Source organism: Urocitellus parryii, chromosome 9 (genome assembly GCF_045843805.1).
Source record: "Urocitellus parryii isolate mUroPar1 chromosome 9, mUroPar1.hap1, whole genome shotgun sequence".
In the NCBI taxonomy this organism is placed as follows: domain Eukaryota; kingdom Metazoa; phylum Chordata; class Mammalia; order Rodentia; family Sciuridae; genus Urocitellus; species Urocitellus parryii.
The window spans coordinates 22,245,673-22,271,616 of NC_135539.1; the positions used below are offsets into that span (position 1 = coordinate 22,245,673).

General features: G+C 45.8%; 1 protein-coding gene across 1 annotated transcript in view; it reads left to right on the top strand.

The window, feature by feature from the left end:
• Positions 1 to 25,725, top strand: part of Nipsnap2 (nipsnap homolog 2) — a 30,957-nt gene extending 5,232 nt beyond the window's left edge. Inside the window, exons 2-10 of the mRNA XM_077802247.1 lie at positions 8,293 to 8,432; positions 8,528 to 8,573; positions 12,350 to 12,444; positions 12,756 to 12,826; positions 13,539 to 13,679; positions 15,011 to 15,042; positions 19,317 to 19,411; positions 23,137 to 23,220; positions 24,639 to 25,725. Of these exons, the coding sequence (XP_077658373.1) occupies positions 8,293 to 8,432; positions 8,528 to 8,573; positions 12,350 to 12,444; positions 12,756 to 12,826; positions 13,539 to 13,679; positions 15,011 to 15,042; positions 19,317 to 19,411; positions 23,137 to 23,220; positions 24,639 to 24,703 (769 nt within the window). The 3' untranslated portion in view covers positions 24,704 to 25,725. The remainder of the gene's footprint in view (positions 1 to 8,292; positions 8,433 to 8,527; positions 8,574 to 12,349; positions 12,445 to 12,755; positions 12,827 to 13,538; positions 13,680 to 15,010; positions 15,043 to 19,316; positions 19,412 to 23,136; positions 23,221 to 24,638) is intronic.
• Positions 25,726 to 25,944: the final 219 nt, after the last annotated feature.

The following is a 25,944-nucleotide window of genomic DNA, read 5'->3' on the forward strand; positions in this document are numbered from 1 at the left end:
TAAGGTGAATCCCTTTTACTAAAATATGGCAACAAACACCATCTGCTGATTTTTGCTCAGATGAGGAGGTTTCTAATTGGGAGCAGTCCCTGAGGAGCAAGAACATTTTGAGCTTTATAGTAATAGCTGAATTCCTGTTTTTATTTGGCTCAGGTTGTTGTGCCTCTCTGAGCCAGTTTTAAAATGCAGTATCCACCTCGCTAGAGTGTTTTGAGGACCAAGGAGATGATATAGACAAAATACATAATTCAGTCCCCAGTAAGAAGTATATATTTGTTAACTTTTAATCTTGTTGAGTTCTAAAGAAGATGAAAATCTCACTGAACTTTTTTCCAGCCCTATTTAGCCTGCCAATAAATCTTTTTTTTAAACATTTTTAATTAGTTGTTAATGGACCTTTATTTATTTATATGTGGTGCTGAGGATCAAACCCAGTGCCTCACGCATGCTAGGCAAACACTCTACCACTGAGCCACAACCCCAGCTCCCAATAATTATTTATTATGCTCACTTATAAAGTATTAAAGGCCATAAAAATTAGATGTCAGTATGTACACAAGATAATAAATGCTTATCTATGCATTCCTAGAGGAATACATTAAAAACAATTATCACTGTGGCTTAACTACTTGGGAGGCTAAAGCAGGAGGGTTGCAAGTTTGAGGCCAAGGTAACTGAGGTGGTCTCCCTCTAAAACACTTTTTTAAAGGGGCTGTAGCTCAGTACACAGCACCCTTGGGTTTAATCCCTGTTGTGGTTTAGATATGAGATGTCCCACAAAAGCTACACGTTAGACAACACAAGAAGGTCTAGAGGTAGGCTGACTGGTTTAGGAGAGCCTTAACCTAGTCAATGCATTAATTCCCTGATGGGGATTAACTGGGTGGTAACTGTGAGCAGGTAGTGGCTGGAGGGGGTGGGTCATTGAGGGTGTGCCTTTGTCTATGGTGAGGGGAATCTTTCTCTCTGCTTCCTGATGACCTGTCCCCAGCTGCTTTCCTCTGCCACATCCTTCTACCATGATGTTCTGCCTCACCTCAGGCCCCAAGGAATGGAGTCAGCTGCCTATGGACTGAGATCTCTGAAACTGTCAGCCTCCAAGTAAACTTTTCCTCCTCAAAACTGTTCTTGTCACGGGGATAGGGTTGTGGCTCAGTGGTAGAGTGCTCGCCTAGCATGCATGAGGCACTGGGTTCGATCCTCAGCACCACATGAATATAAAATATATTGTGTCCACCTAAAAAACTAAAAAATATTTTTAAAAAACTTTTCTTGTCAGGTCTTTTGGTCACAGCAGCAAAAAAACTGACTAAAACAGAATTTGGTACTGAGAATGGGGTTGTTGCTGTGACTAACCCTGTAGCAGGAAACAGACCAGTTGAGCAGAAGCAAGCAGCACTCAGAAAGAGGAGAGCTCCAAACTTTAGTTTATATGGTGGGCCCAGAGGGAAACAAAACTCCAAATTCTGAGTGCTGATCCACGGTTTCTTACAACATATATTGGTAATTTGGTGTCATCTTAGATCCATCCTATCATTGGGTTTTTTTTTTTCCTCTTTAAAAAAAAAAATCCTAATGTATGAGGCTGAAGGCCTTGTGCAGGGTCTCTGACATAAAGCAGTTCACAGAAACAGGTGAAAAGAAACCTTTTTACAGTCAGCTGTTACATTTCAAGAGGGAGTAGTCAGACTCCAGGGGCAGTTATTTACAACCCAAAAGGTAGGAATTTTTAGGCTTTCTTGAGAAAGGGGAGGGGAACTGACTCTTTCACCATGCATTGGTTTCTTACCATAACTTTAATTTTTTTTATTTTGTTGTAGATGGACACAATAACTGTATTTTACTTATTTATTTTTATATGATGCTGAGGATTGAACCCAGTGCTAGACAAGCCTCACATGTGCTAGGCAAGCACCACCCACTAAGTTACACCCCCCAGCCCTACCATAAAGTTTTTATAATTTCATTTCACAACCAGGTCTGGTTTTGCCATTGCAACCTGACCATGTGGGTTCAGAAGCTTTTGGAGCTTTTGTAATTTGTGAGCGGAATTTTGGAAAATTTAGCAATGGAAGCTGGAAAAGCTTTAGAATATTGTAAGTGGACCATAACTTGCAATTCTGGTGGGAGTTCAGAAGGCCAGAATGCCTAGAGGACTGTGTACAGTAAAGACAGGGCTCAAGAGGTTTTAGAGGGGAAGGATCTATTGGAAATGGGACTAGAGGCCATTTGTGTTACATTCTGACTCAGAAGTTGTCTGCATTTTGCCCATGTCCTGAGGCTTTCTATGAGGCTGAATTTAAAAGTGATGGACTTCATAATCTGGCAGAAGAAATTTCTATGCAGCATAGCATTCAGGCTGTGGCATGAGTATTGCTATCAGCTTTTTTTTTAATTTATTTTTTTTTAGAGAGAGAATTTTTTAATATTTATTTTTTAGTTTTCAGTGGACACAACATCTTTATTTTATTTTATGTGGTGCTGAGGATCGAACCCATCACCCTGCGCATGCCAGGCGAGCACACTATCACGTGAGCCACATCCTCAGTCCCTGCTATCAGCTTTTAACGAAGTTTATTGTGATAATTGGGAGCAGAAAGCAAGGCAGAAAGATTTGAACATCTTGAGGTTTGACCAGAAAACAGTAAAACTGGAGTTAAGGAAGTTGTGTTGCTAAAGACCTTATAGCCACTGAAGAAACACTAAAAGCTTTACCAGAGACAATAGCAAAGATGACTTGAGGACATCCCAGGAATTGGCAAGACCACACCCATTTCAGGCTCAAAGGAGTACGAGTAAAAATTCTCTTGAGACCAGTGTGGCACCCAACTTGCACAGGAGAGTCTAGGAAGTTGTTTTACCATGCTCAGCTACACAGATACTTAGAGGCTGCTGCAGCCAGGGTCCCTGGAGGCTTAGCTACTGCTTGAAATAGTAGCAGGCCTTAGGGTCAACCAAGTGGTGCTGGTTCTGCTGGGATGCAGGATGCTGGAGTTGGGGGGTCATGGAGGCTTCCACCCAGATTTCAAAGGAAAGCCTGGGAAGCCAGACAAAGTGCAGAAGGGTCAACATCCCTGTAGGCAGCCCCTGAGAGGGCAATTCGTGGAGCTGTGAGGAGGGGGCCAAAGCTGTATTGGAGTCCCCTGAGATTAAGAAATGCCAGTAACATGGACATCTACTGAAGAAAGCTGCAGGAATTGAGCAGAGTCAAGACAACAGAAAGGTCATTTGGGCTACAACCAACAAGGCCATAGCAGCAGAACTACACAAGCCTTTTCAACAGAATATCACCATGCTATGTGTTCCAGATGCCCAACATGGAACTACGGGACTTGTTTGCCCACCTGGATTTCAGTCTTGCTTTGGTCCTATCCCTTTTTTCTATGCTCCTATTTTTCTGAATGGAAATGTTTACTATGTACCTTTATATATTGGATGCATATAAATTGTTTTTGATTTTTAAAGGTGCTCACCCTGTGAGTTTGCCTTGAGTCTCAGTAGAGAATTTGGACTTGGACTTTTGGGTGATCTTGGAACTGTTGAGACTATGGGGACTCTTGGAAATGGACTAAATATATTTTGTATTGTAAGATGGGCATGAGCTTCTGCAGGACAGAAGAACTCATGTATGAGACAAGGCAAGAAAGTTCCAAGGTGAAGTGACTGGGTTTTGAGAGCCTTAACCTAATCAGTGCATTAATCCCCCTGATGGGGATTAACTGAGTGGTACCTGTAGGCAGGTGGTGTGTGGCTAGAGGAGGTAGGTGTTGGGGATGTGCCTTTGGGGTTCATATTTTCTCCCTGATGAGGGGAGTCTCTCTCTGCTTCCTGGTGCCAAGTCCTGAGCCACTTTTCCTCCACCACCCCCTTCCACCATGATGTCCTGCCTCACCTGGGCCCCAAGGAATGGATTTGGCCGTCTATGGACTGAGACCTCTGAAACTGTGATCCCCAACTAACTTCTCCTCCTGACTGTTCTTGTCAGATCTTTTAGTCATGACAGTGAAAACATGACTAAAATAATCCTCAACATCAAAAAGGGAAACAATTGATAGTAGTCAACATGGTATTTCTTATTTTAAATTAAACTCCCTAGTGTAGTATTTTTGGACACTTTCTTTATATTCCTTTTTTGTTTATCATCGTTAATCCTAAATCCTTACAAGTTATTTAGCCATTTTTTTTAGATATTGATGGACCTTTATTTTATTCATTAATTATATGTGGTGCTGAGAATCAAACCCAGTGCCTCACATATGCTAGGCAAGTCCTGTACCACTGAGCCACAACTCCAGCCCCAATTTGACCAATTTTAAAAAATATTTTTAGCTATACATGGACATAATATCTTTTATTTATTTACCTTTATATGATGCTGAGGATCAAACCCAGTGGTTCACATGTGCTAGGCAAGTGCTCTACCACTCAGCCACAGCCACAGCCACAGCCGTAACCAATTTGGTGGGTACTGGTGCTGTACCAGAACCCAGTGGTGCTTACCACTGAGCCACATTCCAGCCCTTTTTATTTTCTATTTTGAGACAAGGTCTCATTAAGTTGCTTAGGGCCTTGCCCAGTTGCTAAGGCTGGCTTTGAACTTGTGATCCTCTAGCCTTGGCCTTCTGAGTCTCTGGGGTTACAGGTATGGACCACTTGTCCTCCCTGCGAAAAGATTTTTAATACAACCTTTATTTAAATGAATTTAAATCTCAAATAAAACACAAGAAACACAGAATTCCATAAACAGACCTTGACACTTTCTACTTTGTCACCAATTCTATATGCTTGCCATTGTGCTTCATGGTATTACTAAATAAATATCCCAAAATGTGGTATATTGGAAACACTTGAAACAAATTAACAAAATGTTTTTATTTTTTTATTTTTTTAGTTGTAGTTGGACATAGTACCTTTATTTATTTTATGTGGTGCTGAGGATAGAACCCAGTCCTCACACATGGTAGGCAAGTGCTCTACCACTGAGCCACAACCCAAGCCCCTGTTTTTATTTTTATTGAAATAAATTTTACTGTAATTCATTTGGAAAATTGCCTTTTTCTGGATGAGTTTATTTTTTATAATCAAAGAATGAACTGAAAGCAGAAACAGGGCCGGGGATGTGGCTCAGTAGTAGAGTGCTTGTCTGGCTTGCATGAGTTTCTGGGTTCAATCCTCAGCACCAAAAAAAAAAAAAAAAAAAAAAACAGAAACAAATACTAGATGATGTTGGTTTTTACTCAAGAACTAATAGTTTTAATTTTAGAAAAGTTCTATTGAAAAAGAGTGTTAGAAACTTAACTTTTAAGAGGCTTTGCACATGTCAGGTGCTGTCCCCAAGTACTTTAGCACATTCTCTAGGCACACACACACTAAGACCAGTCATGAACACGGAGCCGAGCCTCTCTTCTCCAGCCATCCGCATCAACACTTCCTAAGTCTGAGCCTGGGACCTCCAGTAAAGGCAGAAGGAAGGCCTCAGACTTCCTCCACAAGTGCAATAGGAGCACTTTTGCCAACATCTTGACAGAAAGGTCGCCTGCACTGGCATTAGCTTGTCATTTCACTTGTTTAGTGTGAGTTTGCTGCTTTGGGGGAATTGAAAAAAATGCTTTTTTTGTTCTTGATCATTATTTATAAAAAACATACAACAGCTAGTTGAATTTTAAGCCAAAAAGAAAAAGGCTGCCAATAGCCTGTGAAGTTTAGAGTACTGTTTTTCCAAAATACCAGTGCTGGGTAAGAACAGGAATCGAACTCAGGTGTTCGTCTCCTGAAACAGTGGAGAATGTACTCCTCCAAGAGCTTTTTCTGTCCCGGTTTGAACTCTTAGTCCTTTCCTTAATATCTGGAGTTAACTCTTCCTCTTACTCTACCTATTGGTAAGTTTGCTAAGCAGATTAGTAAGAGTCTTGGAAATCATCCAGTACCTACAGAGATCCCACAGAACAGGGTTGTACTGGCCGTCAGCATCCCACCTCATTTTGAAGCACTAAGGACCATTTATGGTGGCCACTTGGCACCCCAGAACATTTCTGCACCTAGTATGATGTAGGAAGGGGCAGAAGAATCCATCAAAAATCAGAATTCTAGAGTATGCCATAAAGACTTTAGCCAGAGGAGATGGTCTCAGTCCTAAGGGGACCATGCGGAAGGCTGGGCTCATTGCTTAAAGGAGAGCCCTTGCCTAGCAGGATCCCCAGCATGCCCTCAGAAGAGGAGGGGAGAGAGTGCAGGAAGAAGGGCAGATTCAGAAGCCTTTTGGGAGTGAGAGACCTCTAGAGAGGCAGGGCTCTGGGCAGCATTCAGTTGCTAGCAGGGAAGGGGTCAGTCATGAGAAGAGTGAGAAAATGTTCCTTGTCTGAACTGTGTGGCATAGGTGACTGCATTTGCCAAAACTCATAGAACTGTAAATCTGAACAAAAATGAAGTCAGTGGAGGGGCACAGTTTGTCCTTTGATGCTGGTTATGTGAAGTTTGGAAGAGGATTAGTCTCCACTAGGTTCTGATTTCTTGCTTTTCTTTTTCTTTCTTTTCTTTTCTTTTTTTTTTTTTTTTTGATATTAGGAATTGAACCCAGGGTTGCTTAACCACTGAGCCACATACCAGTTTTTTATTTTTTTACTTTGAGACAGGGTCTCACTAAGTTGCTTAGGGCCTTGCAAAGTTCTGAGGCTGGCTTTGAACTTGCAGTCCTCCTGCCTCAGCCTCCTGAACTACTGAGATCACAGGTGTAATGAATGTTCTGTGTGTCCAACTTCATGCACTTCCAGCTACCTATAGAGTGCAACTTCAAGTATAATTATTGGGTCAAAGGTTACATGGAGTTTCGGTTTCAATGTAAATAATTCACCCTGCACTTGAGGTTAGACAGATCTGTGTTCTCACTGGTGGGCCTGTGGAGTTAGACAAGCACTAGAAAATTCAAGATGAAAGTATAGTTTGTAGTTTAGCCAGATTTACTTGGATACTTACTCATTTATTTCTCGGGGTGCTGAGGATCAACCCCAGGGTCTCCTGCATGCTGAGTAGGCACTCTGCCACCGTAGACCCCCCGCCCAGCATTTCTACAGGTGCAGTTCTGTGGTGTGGATCAGGTTCAGTGTCTCACAGCCATGCCTGCCATTTCCTGGCCAGATGCCTTTATAAATGATGGTGAGACAAAACCTATTAAAACACAGTGTTGTCACTCTTGCCGTTCCTAAGCACACAGCCCTGTGGCCATAAGAGCATTCACACTGTAGACACATCACCACATCCATCCTCTGAATGCTTCCTCTTCCCACAGTGAAACTCTGTGTCCCTCCAGCAGTGACCCCGCCCTCCCCGCCCAGCACCACACTCCACTCATGTCTACAGACTGACTGCTCTAGGTTTCTTCATGTGTGTTCTATGTCAAAATGGCTTTGACAGCGCAGCTCACAATAGCCAAGTTATGGAACCAGCATAGGTGTCCGTCAGCAGGTGAATGGATAAACAAATTGTGGAATACATACACAGTGGAGTTTTACTCAGCCATAAAGAAGAATGAAGTCATGCCATTTAGGAAGATGGATGGACCTTGAGAGTATTACATTAAGTGAAGTAAGCCACAGTCAGATAGTCAAGATTCATATGTTTTCTCTCATACATGGAAGCTAGAGACAAAAGGAAAAAACATAGAGGGGATTTATCTGGTGAAATTAGAAAAGAGACAAGTAGGATGAAGGAAGTGGACCGGAGCCGGTACTGGGGAATGTGATTGACCAAGATTATTTTGTGTGCATGTGCAAATATATCACAATGTATCTGTTAGGTATAATTATAATGCATTAATTAAAATGATCTGGGCATGGTGGTAAATGCCTGTAATCCTGGCAACTCAGGAGGCTGAGGCAGGAGGATGTCAAATTTGAGGTCAGTCTGAGCAACATAGTGAAACCCTTAGCAACTTAGCAAGAGCCTGTCTCAAAATAAATAAAAAGAGCTAGTGATGTGGCTCAGTGGTAAAGTGCCCCTACATTCAATCCCTGGTACCAAAAAAACAAGTAAATAATAAAAAGAAAATTGCTTTGGAGGAGAGGGAATTGTGAAGCACAGAGTGCTAAGTAAACATGGGAACTGTTTGGAGTATGGGGAGTTACCTCTGCATGTCTCTCCTCACTCAGTGTGCGATGGCAAGCTGGAGAGCACAAGTTCTATGGCACCTGCATTCAGTGCCTGTGCCTGGAAGCCATCCTAGGCAAAGCTACCTGAAGACACTGAGGTCTTCATACTTCCAATTAGACTCAGATGGGTGCGTTTTTTGTTCCACAGGAAATTGACCTCTTCTAACAACAGACCTCGAGAAGACAGTTGGTTGAAATCCTTGTTTGTACGGAAGGTTGACCCGAGAAAAGATGCTCACTCTAACCTCCTGGCCAAAAAGGAAACCAGCAGCCTGTACAAACTACAGTGTGAGTGGCAGTTTCGCTGTCTCCACAGCTGACTTTTGTTTGTATGTGTATGTTTGTTTGTTCGTAAGTTTATCACTGATTTTCTTTTGTTTCAGTTCACAACGTTAAGCCAGAATGCCTAGAAGCGTACAACAAGATTTGGTGTGTATCTCAAACTCTTCCTTGGGGGAAAGTAGTGATATAGATGTTTGTTGTTCAGCTAGCACGTGGTATCTGAGAGATGGGCTCATCCTCATACAGCTGAATGTGGAGAGGGTCTTACACCAGGTTTTGTGGGATGGCCAGTGGCATTTTATTTTAAACACATACAGCTAAACCCTCTCATACAGCTTCCATGTATGAGAGAAAACATATGAATCTTGACTATCTGACTGTGGCTTACTTCACTTAATGTTGTTAGAAGAGGTCACCCTCATCACTTAGACTTCAGAATGCGGTGGAACCAAGGTTGAAGGAAGCCTTGCAGGGTCCATCTGCTCATCCCACACTCAAGTTTCGGCAGACCCTCCTGATGCCCAGATGCAGTCAGCCCATCTGCAGCTCTGGGTGCCAGAATTAGAGCTCGTCCCTTCGACCCTGCTGTCTTTAGTCTTCCTCTTGAGGAAATTACAGCTGCCATTTCCTGCAGCTGTTCCCTCTCCAGAACCCAAGTCCCCTGCTGAGTATCCTAGGATGTGGAGCCACACCCTCTGAGGCCATTTGTACACCTTGAGATGAAGGGAATTAGCTCAGCACTTCTTTTTAATTTTTTAATATATATATATATATATATATATATATATATATATATATATATATATTTTCTAGTTTGTTATACATGACAGCAGAATGCATTTCAATTCATAGTACACATATAGAGCACAATTTTTCATGTCTCTGGTTGTACACAGTCACACCACTCATGTCTTCATACAAGTACTTGGGGTAATGACGGTAATTCCACTGTCTTTCCCTCCCCCTGCCCCATCCCTACCCTTCCCTCCCCTTTACCCTATCTAAAGTTCCTCCATTCCTCCTATTCTCCCCCTCACCTGCATTATGGATCAGTATCCTCATATCAGAGAAAACATTCAGCATTTGTTTTTTTTTGGGGGGGGGATTGGCTTACTTCACTCACTTAGCATAATATTCTCCAACTCCATCAATTTACCTGCAAATGCCATGATTTTATTCTCTTTTAATGCAGAGTAATATTTCACTGTGTATATATACCACAGTTTCTTTATCCATTCATCTATTGAAGAGCATCTAAGTTGTTCACAATTTTAGCTTAGCACTTCTTAACAACAGATAATGCTTTAATGCTCAGTTCTTTTTAAAATATTTTTTAATTGTTGATGGACCTTAATTTTATTTATTTGTATGTGGTACTGAGACTTGAACCCAATGCCTCATGTATGCTAGGTAAGCATGGCTACCACTACACCACAACTCCAGCCCCTTTAATGCTCAGTTCTGAGCAAATGTAATGAAAAAGTGTTTTTATGACCTTTACTATCTGTTATTTTCAAGAGAAAGTAACTGATTTTATCTATAGAATCAGCAAAATTTTCAGGAGCAAAACCCCCTGTTTTGTTGGTTTATTTCTGGAGGTATTTAGAATTTACTCCACACCTCAGCTCATTTCTCTTTGTTTGAAAAGACCTCTAATGAAGTAGGTGTGTATATACAAGTCTTTTCTCCTGAAGTGAAATGGTCTCTTGTGCTGGGTTCCTGACTCTCTTCCTGTCTCTGATGGCTTCATCTTCACCTCTATCTCTGGCCCTCTGGCCCCTGTTCCTATTAGTATTTGAAGGCCTCCTCTCAGTCCTCAGGCTCAGCTGGGAGGCACCCAGCTGTTCTAGCATCTCTGCATGGCCATGTCTGACAGGCTCTCTGCACCTCTGTGTGGTCAGCCAGCCCCTGAGGCTCTGCTTCCCCACCTGACCTGATTGAGCCCTCCGCTAGTTTCCACTCCTCCCCACCTGCAGGTAGCCTCCCCTCCTCCTCCAGCCTCCCCTCCCGCAGGTAGCCTCAGGTAGCCTCCTCTCCTCCTCCAGCCTCCCCTCCAACAGGTAGCCTCCCCTCCTGCAGGTAGTCTCCCCTCCTCCAGGTAGCCTCCCCTCCTCCAGATAGCTGCCCCTCTGGGCCTAAAGCTATACCTGGCTCCACCCATCCTTCAGTTCCTTGCCCAAAATGTGTCAGACAGATTTGCTTGATTTCTCTCTTCTCCTCATCAAGTTCTTTTTTCTTTTCTCTGAAACATTGAGCCTCTCCCTGTTTCCAGAAAATAAAGACTTAACTTCTGTTGGTTTTTTAGGGGCCCTATAGTGAGATTTTGCTCAGCCCACCCTGTTCTGGGTACAAGCACTGCTTGCTTTACACCCTCTATTCAGGTAAGGCCAAGGCTTGTAGGAGCAGATGGAGCCCCCAGAATAGAGGATTGACTCTGCTGCACATGGGCCTCTGTCCTGTCAAAACCCGGCACCCCCAGGGCCTGTGCCTTCCTCAACCACACCTGTGTTGTCTGTGTTGACTTCTTCCTTCATGGTTCTACTTCTGGCTTGTGCCATATGACAAAAAGGAAACCCCTTTTCATTTTCCTAACTTAATCTGTCTCTTCCCACCCCTGATTTTCATCAGACCCATTATTTCTGAACATTCATGGTTATTGCATCAGATACATTTAATATGAGATCTTAATTTAAAAAATAAATACCATCCTTAAAAGAACACATGATGTGCTGTGGTGGTGCACACCTGCGATCCCAGCCATTCAGGAGGCTGAGGCAGGAGGAGCTCAGGTCCAAGGTCAGCCTGAGCAGCTTAGTGATACTTTCTCTCAAAATAAAAAGCGGGGTGCAGCTCAGTGGTAGAGTGCTTGTCCTGCATGCCTGTGGTGCTGGGGATTGAACCAGAAAAAAAGTAATAATAACAACACAAGGTGTGCTACTGTAGACGACCACAGCAACACAGCTGTTCATCCATACGTGCCTTGTCCTGGTGCCCAGGGTCTGCAGCTGGTCATTAGCTTCATGAGGTTAACAAAAGACATGAACAGGTTCCATTTCCCACCAGGTCCGCCTTCTGCATCCATCATTTTCCACCATCATTTTCCTGTTCGCTTGTGCAGGTTTGAGCTCTCCCTTTCCTTTGGCTTCACCCTGTTCTAAACCCTGTGGGAAGCTCTCTCTCTGTGCGTAAGCCCTGGCCGCTGCGCAGGCTCTGCTGCGTCCTTGCCCCATCACGGCAGGAAACTACTTGCCGTGCTCCTGCATGAGACATCTGGGTGCCTCTGGAGACCCCGCAGCACCTCGGCCTACTCACGCTATCTTTAATTTTGATTCCTCACGCTGGTGGTGCCTTTGGGACTGTGGGGTCTGGGCTGCTTCCAGGCCCTGGCCCTGCACTCCTGCGTCCTCTTCAGGGCCACTGTTCCCCGTCCTGCTATGGCTGCCTGCAGGCGCTGCTTTTGTCATCTGCCTCCACCTCAAACATTACTAACTTCCCTTTCCTTTTGCTTCCTGGTTCCTTTCTGCTATTCCCATGACTCTCCTCTCATTCTTCTTAACTTTGGAACAGAACTTATCTTTTATAAATGTCACATTCCTAAATAATAAGTAGTTCTTCTCTTTTTCCCCCTCCTTTACCTAAATAGCTCCTGGAACCCTGGGACCTTGGCTCTTCCCTACCACAGTGATCACTGCACTTGACTTACTCACACCTCTAGGTTGTTGGGGTGGAAACCTAACATCGAGGAATAGGGTGTCAGAGTAAGCAAAATTCAGCTGAGAGGTGGCTTCATGCATCCTCTCATCATAGCCTGTTCTGAGCTCTGTGGCCAGACATGGATAGGCGACCTTCTTTGTGTTACTTTGTGTGGCCCACTGGGATGTTCCACGGCTGTTGAATCACTGTTGCTGTTTCTTCTCTTTAAGCCAAGAGGTGTTACCAAAGATTCACGAAGATGCACACTACCCCTGCACGCTGGTGGGCACCTGGAACACGTGGTACGGGGAGCAGGATCAAGCTGGTATGAAGCCAGAAACTGGCTCACTCTCCACCCTTAGCCTTTCTGGGTCTCTTAGGCAATTTTCTGATTTAATGCTTGTTTTATATATACCCAAAACTTTCTAAGACTTAGTCTGGTTCCACTGTTAAAGTAGTTTCTTCTGTAATTCACTGTAAAAACTAATTATCATGTTGTTTTTAATGTTTGGATACCGGGAAGCTTTGTCATGTCACTGAGGCCAGTGGCAGCTAGAGTCGTAATGGCTGACGCTGCTCTCTAGGTGTGTTCAGGTGCCTGCTCTCAGTGTGTGCTCTCTTTTCCATGCGTTTCAGTCCATCTCTGGAGGTACGAAGGTGGCTACCCAGCCCTCACGGAGGTCATGAACAAACTCAGAGAAAATCAGGTAACTGCTTAGAAATGGGTTCTTACTCAGCCTAGTGATCCAGTAGATGTCAGTGCAGAACCAAATGGTTCTTCTGTCATCAGTCTCTGTTAGTAAACTGCTCAGCTTTTTAGTAGAAATTTTGTCCTTTGGACTCTTGAGTTGTATTTAGACACAGTGATCATGTAGTGCTGTTGACACACAGTTCAGTTGTAAAAATCAGCATGGCGGGCACAGTCAACCTTGCCACCTCTAGTGTCTGCTCCAGTGCTGCGACCATATGTGTCTTCCCCTGTTGGCCTGCTGCCCTGCCTGACCTTCACTAGCAGGTGCGTGTCGGCAGAGGTTGACAGCCACACATCATAGGTCCCCAGACAATTGTAAACGCCTCTGAGCCATCTGCTGTTTGTAGTCACCATGTTGTCCCCATCATAGACCATCACACACTGCTTAGGAAGTCTACAGACACAGAAAGCGAAACTTGTCTCCTTGATGGCCTAAGTAATCAGGGAGCCAGCATAGCTCCTCATCCACCCTGGAGCTGTAGGGAAAGGAGCCAGCAGCCATTCCCTAATCATGCAGTAGATGATGGAGTTGTCTCTGGCCAACTGCAATCTGCCCATCACCCCACCTGCACCCGCGTTCTATGGGAATGAATGGTTATCAGAGTAGGTCCTAGAGAGTGTCTATACATGGGGCTGCAACACTTCATGAGCACGTTTCCTCCCCAAAGGAATTCGTGAGCTTCCGGAAGGCGAGGAGTAACATGCTTCTCTCCAGAAAGAACCAGCTGCTGCTGGAGTTCAGCTTCTGGAACGAGCCCATCCCGAGGTCGGGGCCTAACATCTATGAGCTCAGGTCCTACCAGCTCCGGGTGAGTCCCATGGTCCGGTCCGGACCTGACATCCATGAGCTCAGGCCCTACCAGCTCTGGGTGAGTCCCACGGCCTGGACCCGACATCCATGAGCTTGGGTCCTACCAGCTCCAGATGAGTCCCGCGGTCCAGACCTGACATCCATGAGCTTGTGTCCTTCCAGCGCTGGGTGAGTCCCACGATGCAGACCCACATCCATGAGCTTGGGTCCTACCAGCGCTGGGTGAGTCCCAAGGTCCAGACCCATGAGCTCAGGCCCTACCAGCTCAGGGTGAGTCCACATGCTGTCAGACCTTGTTCAGTGAAGGAAGAGCGAGCTTAGGGGCAGGTTGTGCCAGATGTGCTGGTTCTCCTGTCAGTCCTTCTCCACTTCCTCTCCCTCACGCCTCGCTAAGCTCTTTTCTCTGTGATCTTCTACACATTTATTATTTGATTTTTTTCTAAATTGACACTTTTATCTTTTGAGTAGAAAGATCTCAAGTTCCGAACTAGGTATAATATATGGCATCTACTATAGTTGATTTAGAGCAACTAATGAACATTAATTAGCCAGGCGCAGTGGCACATTCCTGTAATCCCAGTGACTAGGGAGACTGAGGCAGGAGGATGGTGAGTTCAAAGCCAACCTCAGCATAAGCAAGGCACTAAGCAACTCAGTAAGACCCTGTCTCTAAATAAAACACAAAATAGGGCTGGGGGTGTTGGTGTGGCTTAGTGGGTAAGTGCCCTTGAGTTCAATCCCCAGTACTCCCTGCCAAAAAAAAAAAAAAAAAAAATTAACCATTGTGGCTATTGAGCAAATTATTCAGCATGTAAAAGTAAAAGGAATTGTGTATGTGGAGGGGAATGGTGCTGGGGACTCGCCAGGGCCTCACGATGCTGGTAGGTGTTCGCCCCTGAGCCACACCCCACCTGGGAATCACCTTTTGTGGTACTTTGTAGTTGTTCCCCAACCACTAGAACGTGAGCCTCAGACAGCAGAATTGACTTTCTGTTGACAAATAATGATTGTGTGTTCCATGGAGAAGATGGTTGGTTGTGCCTGTGATAAAACAGAACATCTCAGCAGCCCTCAGCTTCTAATGATCACCTCTGAATTAGAGGAGGTGATTGGTAACCTTCGGTGCATCTGCAGAATGGGCTCACTGTGTCCCTGATGATGGACATGGATGCCTTGCTCTGATGTGTATGTGATGTCTGCCTGCATGAAGCTGTTGAGTGCTGCTCTTGCTGTGGGGCAGGCACGTGGTGAACAAGCATGTTTGCACTCCTATTTCTTTTTTTTTTTTCACAGAAAAACTAACAAACCAAAATCTAAATCTCTTTTCAGCCAGGAACCATGATCGAATGGGGCAATTACTGGTGAGTATATTATCAATATTGAGTTTGTAAGTCATATTAGTCTTATTAATAGGTTTTTTTAGCCCATAGTGTTAATACTAAGAAATACATCTGAGACTAATTCCATAACTTGACTCTAGACTTTTAAAAATGGCAGGGGGGAGGGGAGGGAAGCACAGGATCTTGCTGTGTTGTGAGGCTGCTCTCAAACTTTGACCCAAGCAGTGCTCCTGCCTCTGCCACCCAGGCAGTAGGGATCACAGGCATGTACCTTGCACCCAGCTTAGACTCTTGTTTTGTTTTATGTTTTTGTTATGAAATTTTCAAAACATATACAAAACTAGAGAGAATAATACCATGGATCCCCCTTTCCACAACTATACTAAGCCTCAAAAATCATCTACCTATGGCCAATCTTGTTTAGACCTGACTCCTCCAGTCCAGACTATTTGAAATTACCCACATGGCCTCAAACTTGTGATCCTCCTGTCTCAGCTTCCCAAGTCTCTGGAATTACAGGCATGAGCCACCATGCCCAGCAAGATTCTTAATTTTTTAAAAAATATTTTTTAGTTGTTGATGGACCTTTATTTTATTTATTTGTATGTGGTGCTGAGAATTGAACCCAGTGCCTCACGCATGCTATGCAAGCGCTCTACCACAGAGCTACAACCCCATCCCCAAGATTCTTAATTTTTAAAATAAAAATATTGGTGAGGTTAGTCCATGTACAAAAAGTTCAGTCAGGGTTGGTAGCCACGCTTGTAATCTTAGTGACTTGGGAGACTGAGGCAGGAGGATCAAAAGTTAGAGGCCAGTCTCAGAATTTAGCAAGACCATGTCTCAAAATAAAAAGTAAAAAGGGCTAAGGATGTGGCTCAATGGCACATGACCTCTGGGTTTAATCGCCAATACAAAAAAAAAAAAAAGAATACAGATAACCCAATTAAAAATTGAGTAAGGGGCTTGAGCAGGTGATTCTCCAAGAAAGATACAGAGATTTGGCTTGGTTTGGTTTTTTATCAGAGCTGGGGATTGAATCCATGGTCTTGTACCTACCAGGCACAAAAAGATATAGAAATGACTAATAGCATATAAAAAGATGCTCAACATCAGTAACACAAGAAAAATACAAACCAAAACTAGAAGGGGTATCACACAACACCCATTAGGATGGCCACTGTCAATAGAGCAGAAAGTAGCACGTGCGTAGGGACTTGCTAATTTGCTGAGGCTGGCCTGCGATCTGCCTCAGCCTCCAAGTACCTGGATTCCAGGCATGCGCCACCTTGCCTACTGTACCGCTCCATTCATGAAGTTTCCAAAGAGCCAGCTCTGTGCAAACATAGGGTGGACTAATGGGTCCTTGCTACATGGGAGTGGACATGAGTGCAAATGGGCATGAGGGGGCTTCAGCACAGCTGGACTGTGATCACAGCACCAGCCTGTGGATCTACTGAGAACCACAGAATTGTACACCAGTGAATTTCTTGACATGTAAAATATAATCCAACACACTTCGTTTAGTGTAATTTAGCCTCAGATCCAAGGATGATTCTGAATCAAGAAAGTGAGGCATATACAACCAAGACTCGAGTAGGTATCCCTACACACGCTCCTGGAGGTGCCCCACACAGCTGCTGTGCCATGTCTCTGCCAGGGGCCATTTGCAACTCTCTTCCACGCTTGGCATGTCTTCGGTGGTCAGTGAATATTGAGTGGGTGGACATGTGGGCAGCAGAAGCTGTGGTTACATAAGAAATAGATCCACGATACTTGCCCAAGTTGTAAACCACCTGGAAGCCGTGGAGAGAGAGACCACAGTGTAGTCATGCATGGAACTTTTACAAAGTGGTTTAAATAAGCCAGATCTGCACTGATAGCACAAGAGAATCTTGAGAACGCCACGCTGAGGATGGAAAACTAAAAAGAGTACCTGAGGCTGATGGCTCTGTCTGCCTGCACCAGCCACCTTATAGCCGCCATGTCATTATCTTCTCACAGAAGAGGCTGAGCAGTGCTTGGGAGAATCCCAGGGTAGAAGCAACGTGGCGGTGCTGGTCCTCGTGGATGCTCTTTAAGCCTGAATCTGTGGCTATTACTTACTTTCAATTTGTATTGAAGCATTCCTGTTTCAATTATGAAGTTTCTCACTTTGTGTTACATCAGAACAGATCTCTTTGGCCCTGGCACGTGGTCCTGAGATTTCTATTTCTAACAGCTCTTTCCTCGGATGTCAAGCTCAGTAACACCAGCCACAAGATCTTTAGTCTGAGGCCAAGACATCCTCTTGATGGTGCGCTGCTATGCACACTAGTCCATTGGGGGATTCTCCTTTGTTCTTGTGCTTCTTGGTTTTGGCCTGTAACTGTAATAACTTAGATGTTCAATTTAATTTGTGCATATTACTAATTAAGATTTGATAAGGAATCCACAAGGATGTAATGAGGTTATTCAGTTCCTTATAAAAATTTTCATGTCCCAGTTCAACCCTGAATTTGTATTCTGGCACATAGGTGACTATTGAGACGGTGGTTTCCTCTCAGTGCATGCTCTGGTCATTAGCAGGCTGAGGCAGGTATGTTTCCTTTGTCTTCCATGAATGAACTAGAAGAATTCAGAATGAAAAGAATAATCCGGAATACTTTATCACTCAATAAAATAGATTTTTCCTTCTGAGCAGACTTAGAATGCACATTAAATTAATTTGCTTAATTTCAATAATTTACCAATCTGATGTGTAATTTTCATGAAGTTATTGATCACTTACTTACAAATGTAAAGGTAAAAGAATCTAATACTGTCATGGCCAACTTGTGGGGGCTCTACCACAGGAAGCCGAGAACTTGGGCCTGGCCAGGTGCTGGTGTCCCCAAGTGGAGGAAGAGAATATGTGTGCAGAGTGGTCCCAGGCAGACTGGCATCCTCACTCCCAGGTTGTTCCTGTGCAGACTTCACACCCTGTGAGATGGCATGATTCAGCTCCTGTAGGAGGATGAGCTGGCCAGCCAGCCTCAGAGTCTCAGTATCCCCCGGGGTTACGCCTGCCCCACAGGTGTTGGTAGGTGGTGTCATTGGCCATGTGCCTCCAGCCCGTTGAAGACAAGTTATGCTGAGTGCCTTCCCTAGTCCTGTTGACTCAGGGTGTGCTGGCTGCAGGCCTGAGCCTGGGCAGCACTGGCACCAGTGTCCTGGGTGATACCTGGAGGGAGGGCTCTGAAAGCTCTGGCTTTACTTCTGGTGGCATCCCTACATCTGCAGCCCCTGACTTCATTTTCACTTTCAATTCTAAAAACAGGTACCCAATACAAGTATGAAAGAAGGTGCCCAAATTGGAGAACTGATGACCTTTGGCAGCAAAATTTTAAACAACTTTTTTTTTTTTTTAACTAAGGATTGAACCCAGGGGCGCTTAGCCACTGAGCCACATCCCCAGCCCCTTTTAAAATATTTTATTTAGAGACAGGGTCACATTTAGTTCCTTATAGCCTCACTAAGTTGCTGAGGCTGGCTTTGAACTTGTGATCTTCCTGCCTCAGCCTCCCAAGCCACTGGGATTACAGGTGTGTGCCACCATGCCCAGTGATTTTAAACAATCTTTAGCCACTTCAATCACACTTTGGTGTTGTGTGCAGATGAACTTTCTTGCATATACAGTACATGTTGAGTGCCTCTTAGTATCCATTTTCCGATGGATTGCTCTGATTAGAAAGGGAACCATCGGTAACTTTGCTGGTGACAGTGATGGTCTGATGGCGCCTGCCCAGAAGCTGCTGTCTGTTCTCCCACTGCTTTACGGGAAGCTGCAGACCCTCTCAGTGCCATGCTTCTCAGGAGCTGCCCTCTGGCTGCTGTGAAAGTGTGATGCTCTCCTCTGTACTTGGCCCCATCCTCCAGGGTGGGCTTTGTCTCCTATGGGGGAAATTCCCTCTGGAGTCCTGGTGTTTAGTGCCCCACTTTCTCCTAAAGAGTGTCCTTGGAGAAGCAATTATTTCTAAGTTGCCAGGTCATCTCTGCCAGTTTTCTTATATCAGGAATTCTGGCAGCCACATATGTACCTGATGTCACTGTTCATCTGAATAGTCATGAAATCCTTTTCACTTCTCAAAAATGATGCAGCTACAGAGAGGTGTATTTGTCTTTCACGTGCACTAAAGTGACTTCTGATTGTGTTTAATAGTCTGGTAGCCATTTGATGACTTTAAGAGCAGCTGTCTTTGTTCTAAACAACTGGCCTGCATGTGGGAGGGGTAGCCTACTGACTCCCTCTAACCCTGCCTACTTTTCTCTTCTAGGGCTCGGGCCATCCGTTTTAGACAGGACAGTAACGAGGCAGTAGGTGGGTTCTTCTCGCAGATTGGAGAGCTGTACATGGTGCACCACCTTTGGGGTAGGTACGCCCCCTCTGCTCTGAGGGGCTGGAACTTAGGTGCCCATTCCTAATCAGGTCGTGTTGGGTGATGGTGCAGATCAGTAGCCATGAGCACCATGGCACATCCCCAACCTCAGACCTCAGACTGCCAAGCGCAGGCCTGTCCCAACACACAGAGGCAAAGGCCAATTGTCTACTGGAGACCAGGGGGCCCAGCGAAGGGACAGAGGGGTGGTGAGGAGTGGCTCACAAGCCCTGGGGCTGCACCCTCTTCACCTTCTGCACCCTCCTAACCCCAGCCCAGAGCCTCCCCACACTCTCTCCCACTTCCTGTGTTTAGGGAGTGCCCTGTCCCAGTACCTTCCTCCCTCTCCCTCTCTGCCCTACCCACCAACTTCTGTTTGGCACCTCCTTTGGTGTCCTCAAGGCCTGATTCAGATGTTACTCACCCCTGGGAATGAGTGTCACTGCCCCCCACACCACAGGAGTGAGTGTCACCATCCCCCTGGGCCCCCAAGCCCCGTGTGATGCTGGCTGATGCTCTGGTGGCTTTGCGCCTCCCTCCCAGTTAGAGTAGGATCCAGGGCTCAGCGTGAGGCTGGACATGCCTCTGGACATGGTCAAGAGGCCCCCAAGGAAAAGGATCACTCATGGTCAGGCTGGGTTAGTCAACGGAGAGGGGCTGGGTAGTTTGCCTGATTGGGTTCCACAGGTCTCAGGAGCCTGTCTGCCTGCTGTGTCAGTGTTCAGGGTTTAGAGACTCGGCCAGCAGGTCTCTGAGGCATAAAACAACAGTGCTGCGACCTGGGGTGTGCATGGTCCACTTCCTGGGGAGGTGATCAGGATGCTCTAGAGGCCTAAAGAGGACTTAAAGTGAGAGGTATTTGGGGAAATCCTAAGAGGCAAGAGGTGAACAGGACCTCAGGATCCAGGTGGAATTGACAAGCAAAGGTGGGAAGAGGGGCTGAATGGGGAGGAAATAGAGTCCTCAGAGAGCCACACAGTGCATACCGACTGCCTGGAAGCCAGCTGCTGGGAAGCCAGGTCTGAGAGGGTCAGTTGTGCCCCTGGTGCCTGCCCCCACAGATGCCCTGCAGTCTGAGGGAGCTCTCCCACCTCACCCCCAGACACCCTGCGCAGCCCAGATGCCACTCACCTCAGCCCATGCACGGGATGTCCCTGTAGTGAAGGGGGCTGAAATCCTACACCAAGTGACAGGTGCCATGTGCCCTTCAGCTGTGTGGAGCACGGAGGGCAGCACAGCTGCCCAGAGCTCAGTTCTCTCCAGCCCAGTTTCCACCCCAGGAGTGTCGGTTTTCCAATGCAGTAGGTTAAAAACATCTTTTCACTGCGTTCTGCCTTTGGCCTTCTGAGTTTAAAGTACACGTAATTTAACCTTTAGGGCCTAATTTGAAGTGAGTGTGGAGTCATTTTTATTATTTCCAAACTGGCATCTGTCCAGTGGATACAAACTGAAAAGTCAGGCCTGCCCCACACCTCTCTGTTGTCTCTGCCTAAAGAGGCATCCAGGTGGGCCAGGGACACACTGAGGAGGACCTCTGTCACGCCATGATTCACCTGTCGAGTGGGGTCAAGCCAGGAGCACATCCCTTCTCAGCACATGTCACCCGCCACCCACCTGGTCTGAATGGGACTCCCTGGTGAAGAGCTGGGGCTGCGACAGGCAGGTGCAGCGGAGCCTGGCAGGCCCTCACTGCCTCCAGGCCCCTGGAGCAGCAGGTGCTCCCTGTGCAGAGGCCCAGGCCCCTTCTTTGCCTTCCTCCCATGCCAAAGTATCCACCTTTGCCCCAGTCTTCATCCCCCATACCCCTGCCTAGTCCCCTATGAGAGGGGACCTGGGGTGTGCAGATGTGCTCTCTCCATGGCCTGCCCCACAGTGCCATGTTTCTGGAGCAAGACAGCCCGCATTCATCAGGCCTCCCCAACCTGCAGGCCACTCTGCTATTGAACACATCATCCCTTTTTTCCTAACCCTGTGGCTCAAAGCTGGCAAACAGGTGCTCAGACCACACAGTTGAGTGGCCCAGCCAGGCTCCGGCTCAGCACTCCTGGCTGTCAGAGTCTCTCCTTCTCTTACCCCTGTAGGACTATCCCTCTCCCCCCTCTTCAGTCTCCTCCACCCACCACCCCACCATGCCCCCCTTCCAGTGTGGTGTTGTGCTCAAGGCCACCTTTGAAAGTCATCCCACAGCTGGGTGTGACGGCCACACTTGTAATCCCAGCAGCTCAGGAGGCTGAAGCAAGAGGATTGCAAGTTCAAAGCCAGCCTCAGAAACTTAGTGAGACCCTCAACAACTTAGTGAGACTCTGTGTCAGAATAAAATATAAAAAAAGGACTGGGGAGGGCTGGGGTTGTGGCCTAGTGGTAGAACACTTGCCTTGCATGTGTGAGGCACTAGGTTTGATTCTCAGCACCACATATAAATAAATGAATAAAATAAAGGTCCATCAACTATATATATATATATATATATATATATATATATATATATATATATATGGAAAGAGAAAGAATTGCTTTTAAAAAAAAGGTTAGGGATATGGCTCAGTGGTTGAACAATTCTGGGTTTGAGCCCTGGGACAAAAAAAAAAAGAAAGAAAGAAAGAGATAAAAATGGTAGCCACCCCCCAAAGAAGAGAAAGGCAGAGAATGGATAAGTAAATATGGAATATACATAGAATTCAGCATCATTCAGCCGTAGAACAGGATAAAGTTCTGATCATTGTCAGACACAGACGAGCCTTGCGACATCAGGCTAAGTGAGGTGGTAGAGAAGGGCTCCTGCTGTGTGCTCCCCCTGGGTGTGGCACACAGTGTCCAGAGAGCAGCAGGCTGGTGGCTACTGGGCAACAGGCAGGAGCTGCAGGGAGACACGGGTGGGAAGGCTGTGTGGACGGCAGTTCTGAGGATGTGCGTCCGTGGGAGTTCCCACCAGAACTCTGCACTTGCTGGCCACAGTGGTCAGTGCTGTGTAGGCTTATTTTACCACACTGAAAATGCAGCTGAAATTGTGGAAGCACCCCCAGGCTGTGAGTCCTGGGGGAAACCCTGTATCCACATGGTGAGCTGACAGGCCTTCTCCCAGCCAGGAGGCTCTGCAGTTCTGTTGAGAACTCGAAGGAAGGAAGAGCCCGGGAGTCCTTCAGCCTCAAGCAACCCCGTGTGAAGATGCCCATGGGTACTTACCAGCAAGCAGTGCAAGTAGTGGGAAGTCCTTGCCAGGGACTCAGGGGTCAGCCCGGCAGGCTGCTGTGGACCTTTGGACCCCTCCAGGCAGCTCTCCAGGAGTGCTCCTAGGTGCCCTGCACTCGCTGGGCTGCCTGGCCTCCACCTCTCTGTGCTGCACTCAGGGTCTCTCACCTAAAGTGGAGTTTGTTTTGTTTGTTTCTGTGGTCCTGGGACCTTACCTGGTCTCAGGAGCTGGGCAGGTGCTCCCCCCAAGAGGCCCCAGAACCTCTGCGCTCGAAGTGGCTGTTGTCTGTGGTCCAAGGTGCCCAGACGTGTGTGGAGTGGCCCTGCCTCAGGAGGCTGCCAGGGCTCAGGGCAGGTTGCTTTGCTTCTCCCACCAGGCCCAGACTATGTTTTCTCAGGTTAACATGCAGTTTTCCCAGCTGGGTACTAAGTGCCCATGGAAAAAAAACCCGTGACCTGTCGAATAGTGACCGCTGCAATACAGGGCCTGATGTCGAAGTCTTGCTTTTTCTGTGTGATTATTTTCAAGCTTACAAGGATCTTCAGACCAGGGAAGATATACGGAACGCGGCCTGGCACAAACACGGCTGGGAAGAACTGGTGTACTACACAGGTAACACTTGGAGGCACATGAAGCAGACCCTGCATGAATGTGCATGTCTGGTTGTCACAGTGCTGGGGATTGGACCCGGGCCTCCTTGGTGCTAGGCAAGCACTCTCCTGCTGAGCTGCGTCCCAGCCCCACCCAGGTAGTATTCTAACAGTCCTCAAGGATTTGATTCTTTGTATCTTGCGTCTCCAGCTATGTTCTTTCACCCTGAAGCTAATGTGTATTCTGTAAAAACAGGGTGGAAAGAGTGGAGGTGTAGATAGAGTGGAGGTGTAGATATTTTCTGTAACACTTACTTGACTTTGTTTTTGTAAAGAAGAACATTGATTCTTTCACATATGTATACTGCTTGGGACAGTTTTCAGACCCTTGGATGTTGTGAATTTTATAATATTACTTCTTTTGGGGGTTTTGTTTGTTTTGTAGATTTCTAGATTCTTTGAAAATTTATTACACAAATTTTTTAAACTTTCTTTTTCTCATCAAGATTGTCAGTTCCAAAAAATGTAACCATAGTAGGTCAATTGAGAAGAGTAATTTTGCCAGGCAAACCATGGCTCAAGTCTATAATTCCAGCCACTTGAGAGACTAAGGCAGGAGGATCCCAAGTTTAAGGCCAGCCTCAGCAACTTAGCAAGGCCCTAAGCAACTTAGTGAGATTCTGTGTCAGAATAAAAAAATAAAAAGGACTGAGGATGTGGCTCATTGGTTAAGCACCCCTGGGTTCAATCCTTGTACCAAAAAAAAAAAAGAAAAGAAATTAAGTTTGGTAAATCAGTTTGGTAAAACACATATGCATGCACACGTATACATACATGTATACATACACATATACACACATAAATCATGAATACACCCCAGTGATGCCAACAGACCCCCTGAATACCAACCATGTTGTATGTCAGGTATTTTTAAGCCCATATATTACCAAGAAAATGCAAGAGTAATTTATTCAGGGAAGTAAGTATCACCTTGTCTTTTAGTTTAAAGATCGTGATTCTGGCTACTCTTACCCCCTCCATCAGCTCCCAAAGCTGTGTTTGCCTCGCAGGGCAGTTTTACAAGTACTATCTATCTATCTATCTCTCTCTCTCTCTCTCTCTCTCTCTCTCTCTCTCTCTCCAGAATATATGCAAATATAGTATTGTTTGATTTTATATAATTTTATTTTAATTAAAAGAACCTTTTGAGAAATCACCTTTTTTTTTTTTGTCACAATATGGACTTTCCTACTTTCCCACACATGAAACACATTTCCAGGTAGGATCTTGTCCAGTTTTAATAATATCCTATAGGAGGCTAGCCAACCTGCCCTGAACTCAGTTCTGCCTCCGGGCTCGTCTTCTCAGCAGCCTGCTTGTTGGTGTGTGTCGTGCAGTGCAGTGGAGAAACCAGCACACTGACCTTGCTGCTGTGTTCAGTCCCACTCATTCAGGAAATGGAATCCAGAATCATGATCCCACTGAAGACCTCACCCCTACAGTAGAGCAGAGAATCCGTGTGCCTGCACGAGTCTGGGGACAGGCATGTCATAGATGAATTATGCATCGACGAGAGAGAAACACGGACGTGTAAGCTGCTGTACATAGCTTCTGAGAGACCTGCTCCTTACAACCCACATCATCTGTGAACGAGACACTGCCTCGGACTGGCTAGCAGGGCCAACCTCCCATGTCTGTCAAACCACCTGGCAGTACTGGCCACCTGCCCCTCTCTCCAGCAGCCCAGTCCAGATTAAAATTTGAATCATATCTGAATAAGATTCCACCCATGAAAAACATCCAGGCTTTGCTTTCTAAATAGCAAATCTGTTTTATAATTACAGATTTTGACAAATTTCTTGTATCAGGAAGAAATACAAATTTTGTCACGTTCCTGGAGCATTTTTTTCTGAGTCTCAAACTAGGAACAAATTACGAGTGTCCTAAACACCTGAAGCTATTAGCTTACCTGCATTTTTAGTCAGCAGAGTCAGCAGTGTAAGCACCGGGCTGTGGAAGCTGGGGTGCTTCAGTCAGTGGCTCAGGCTCCCATAGGGTGCAGTGATGTCTGCGGAGCGTGGCTTGACCTGTGTTGTGTGAACTTAAAGTGAACGCCTGGAATAGCACTAATTTTTATTTGTAATATTTTTCTATAAAACAAGCAGCACTTGGAATAGAGGTTTTATTTTGTGAACAATCACTTATGACCTGAGGCGCTGGGTTGGTATTTTAGTAAGCTCACAGAAGGCGCTCCCGAGGCCTTGCAGGAGGCCTGTTAGGTCTGAGTCAGCGTCCAGCTCACCCTTTGTCCTGCCTGTTGGGTTCAGTTGTTAAAGTAGTGTGCCAATTTTGTGACTGTAATCATGTGAAAGACCTGTTGAACTGAAAAATCATGTCTTCCCCACAAATTGAGGAATTTATGTGTAAAATAAAGTGTGAATAAATCTCATCAAATGTCAAAGTTTTACATGTGAATGGTTTTCTCCAAGAACATATAAAAGTCAATAAAATCCTCTTAGTTTTCTCATATTGTGTGTTTGTGATCTTATTTGTGTGGACTTGTGCAGAGAAAGACTTGTGCTGCTGTTAGGGGTTGTGCAGGAGGAGGAGCTGTGGCACAGAGCACCGCGGCTCCCACTGGACCCTTCTGCCTACCTGCACAGCTATTCACATCTGCTAGCTGGGGCCTGACCTGCAGATTGAGGAGAAAACACCTGCTCAGGCCTGCTCATGGAGTGTTGGTGAA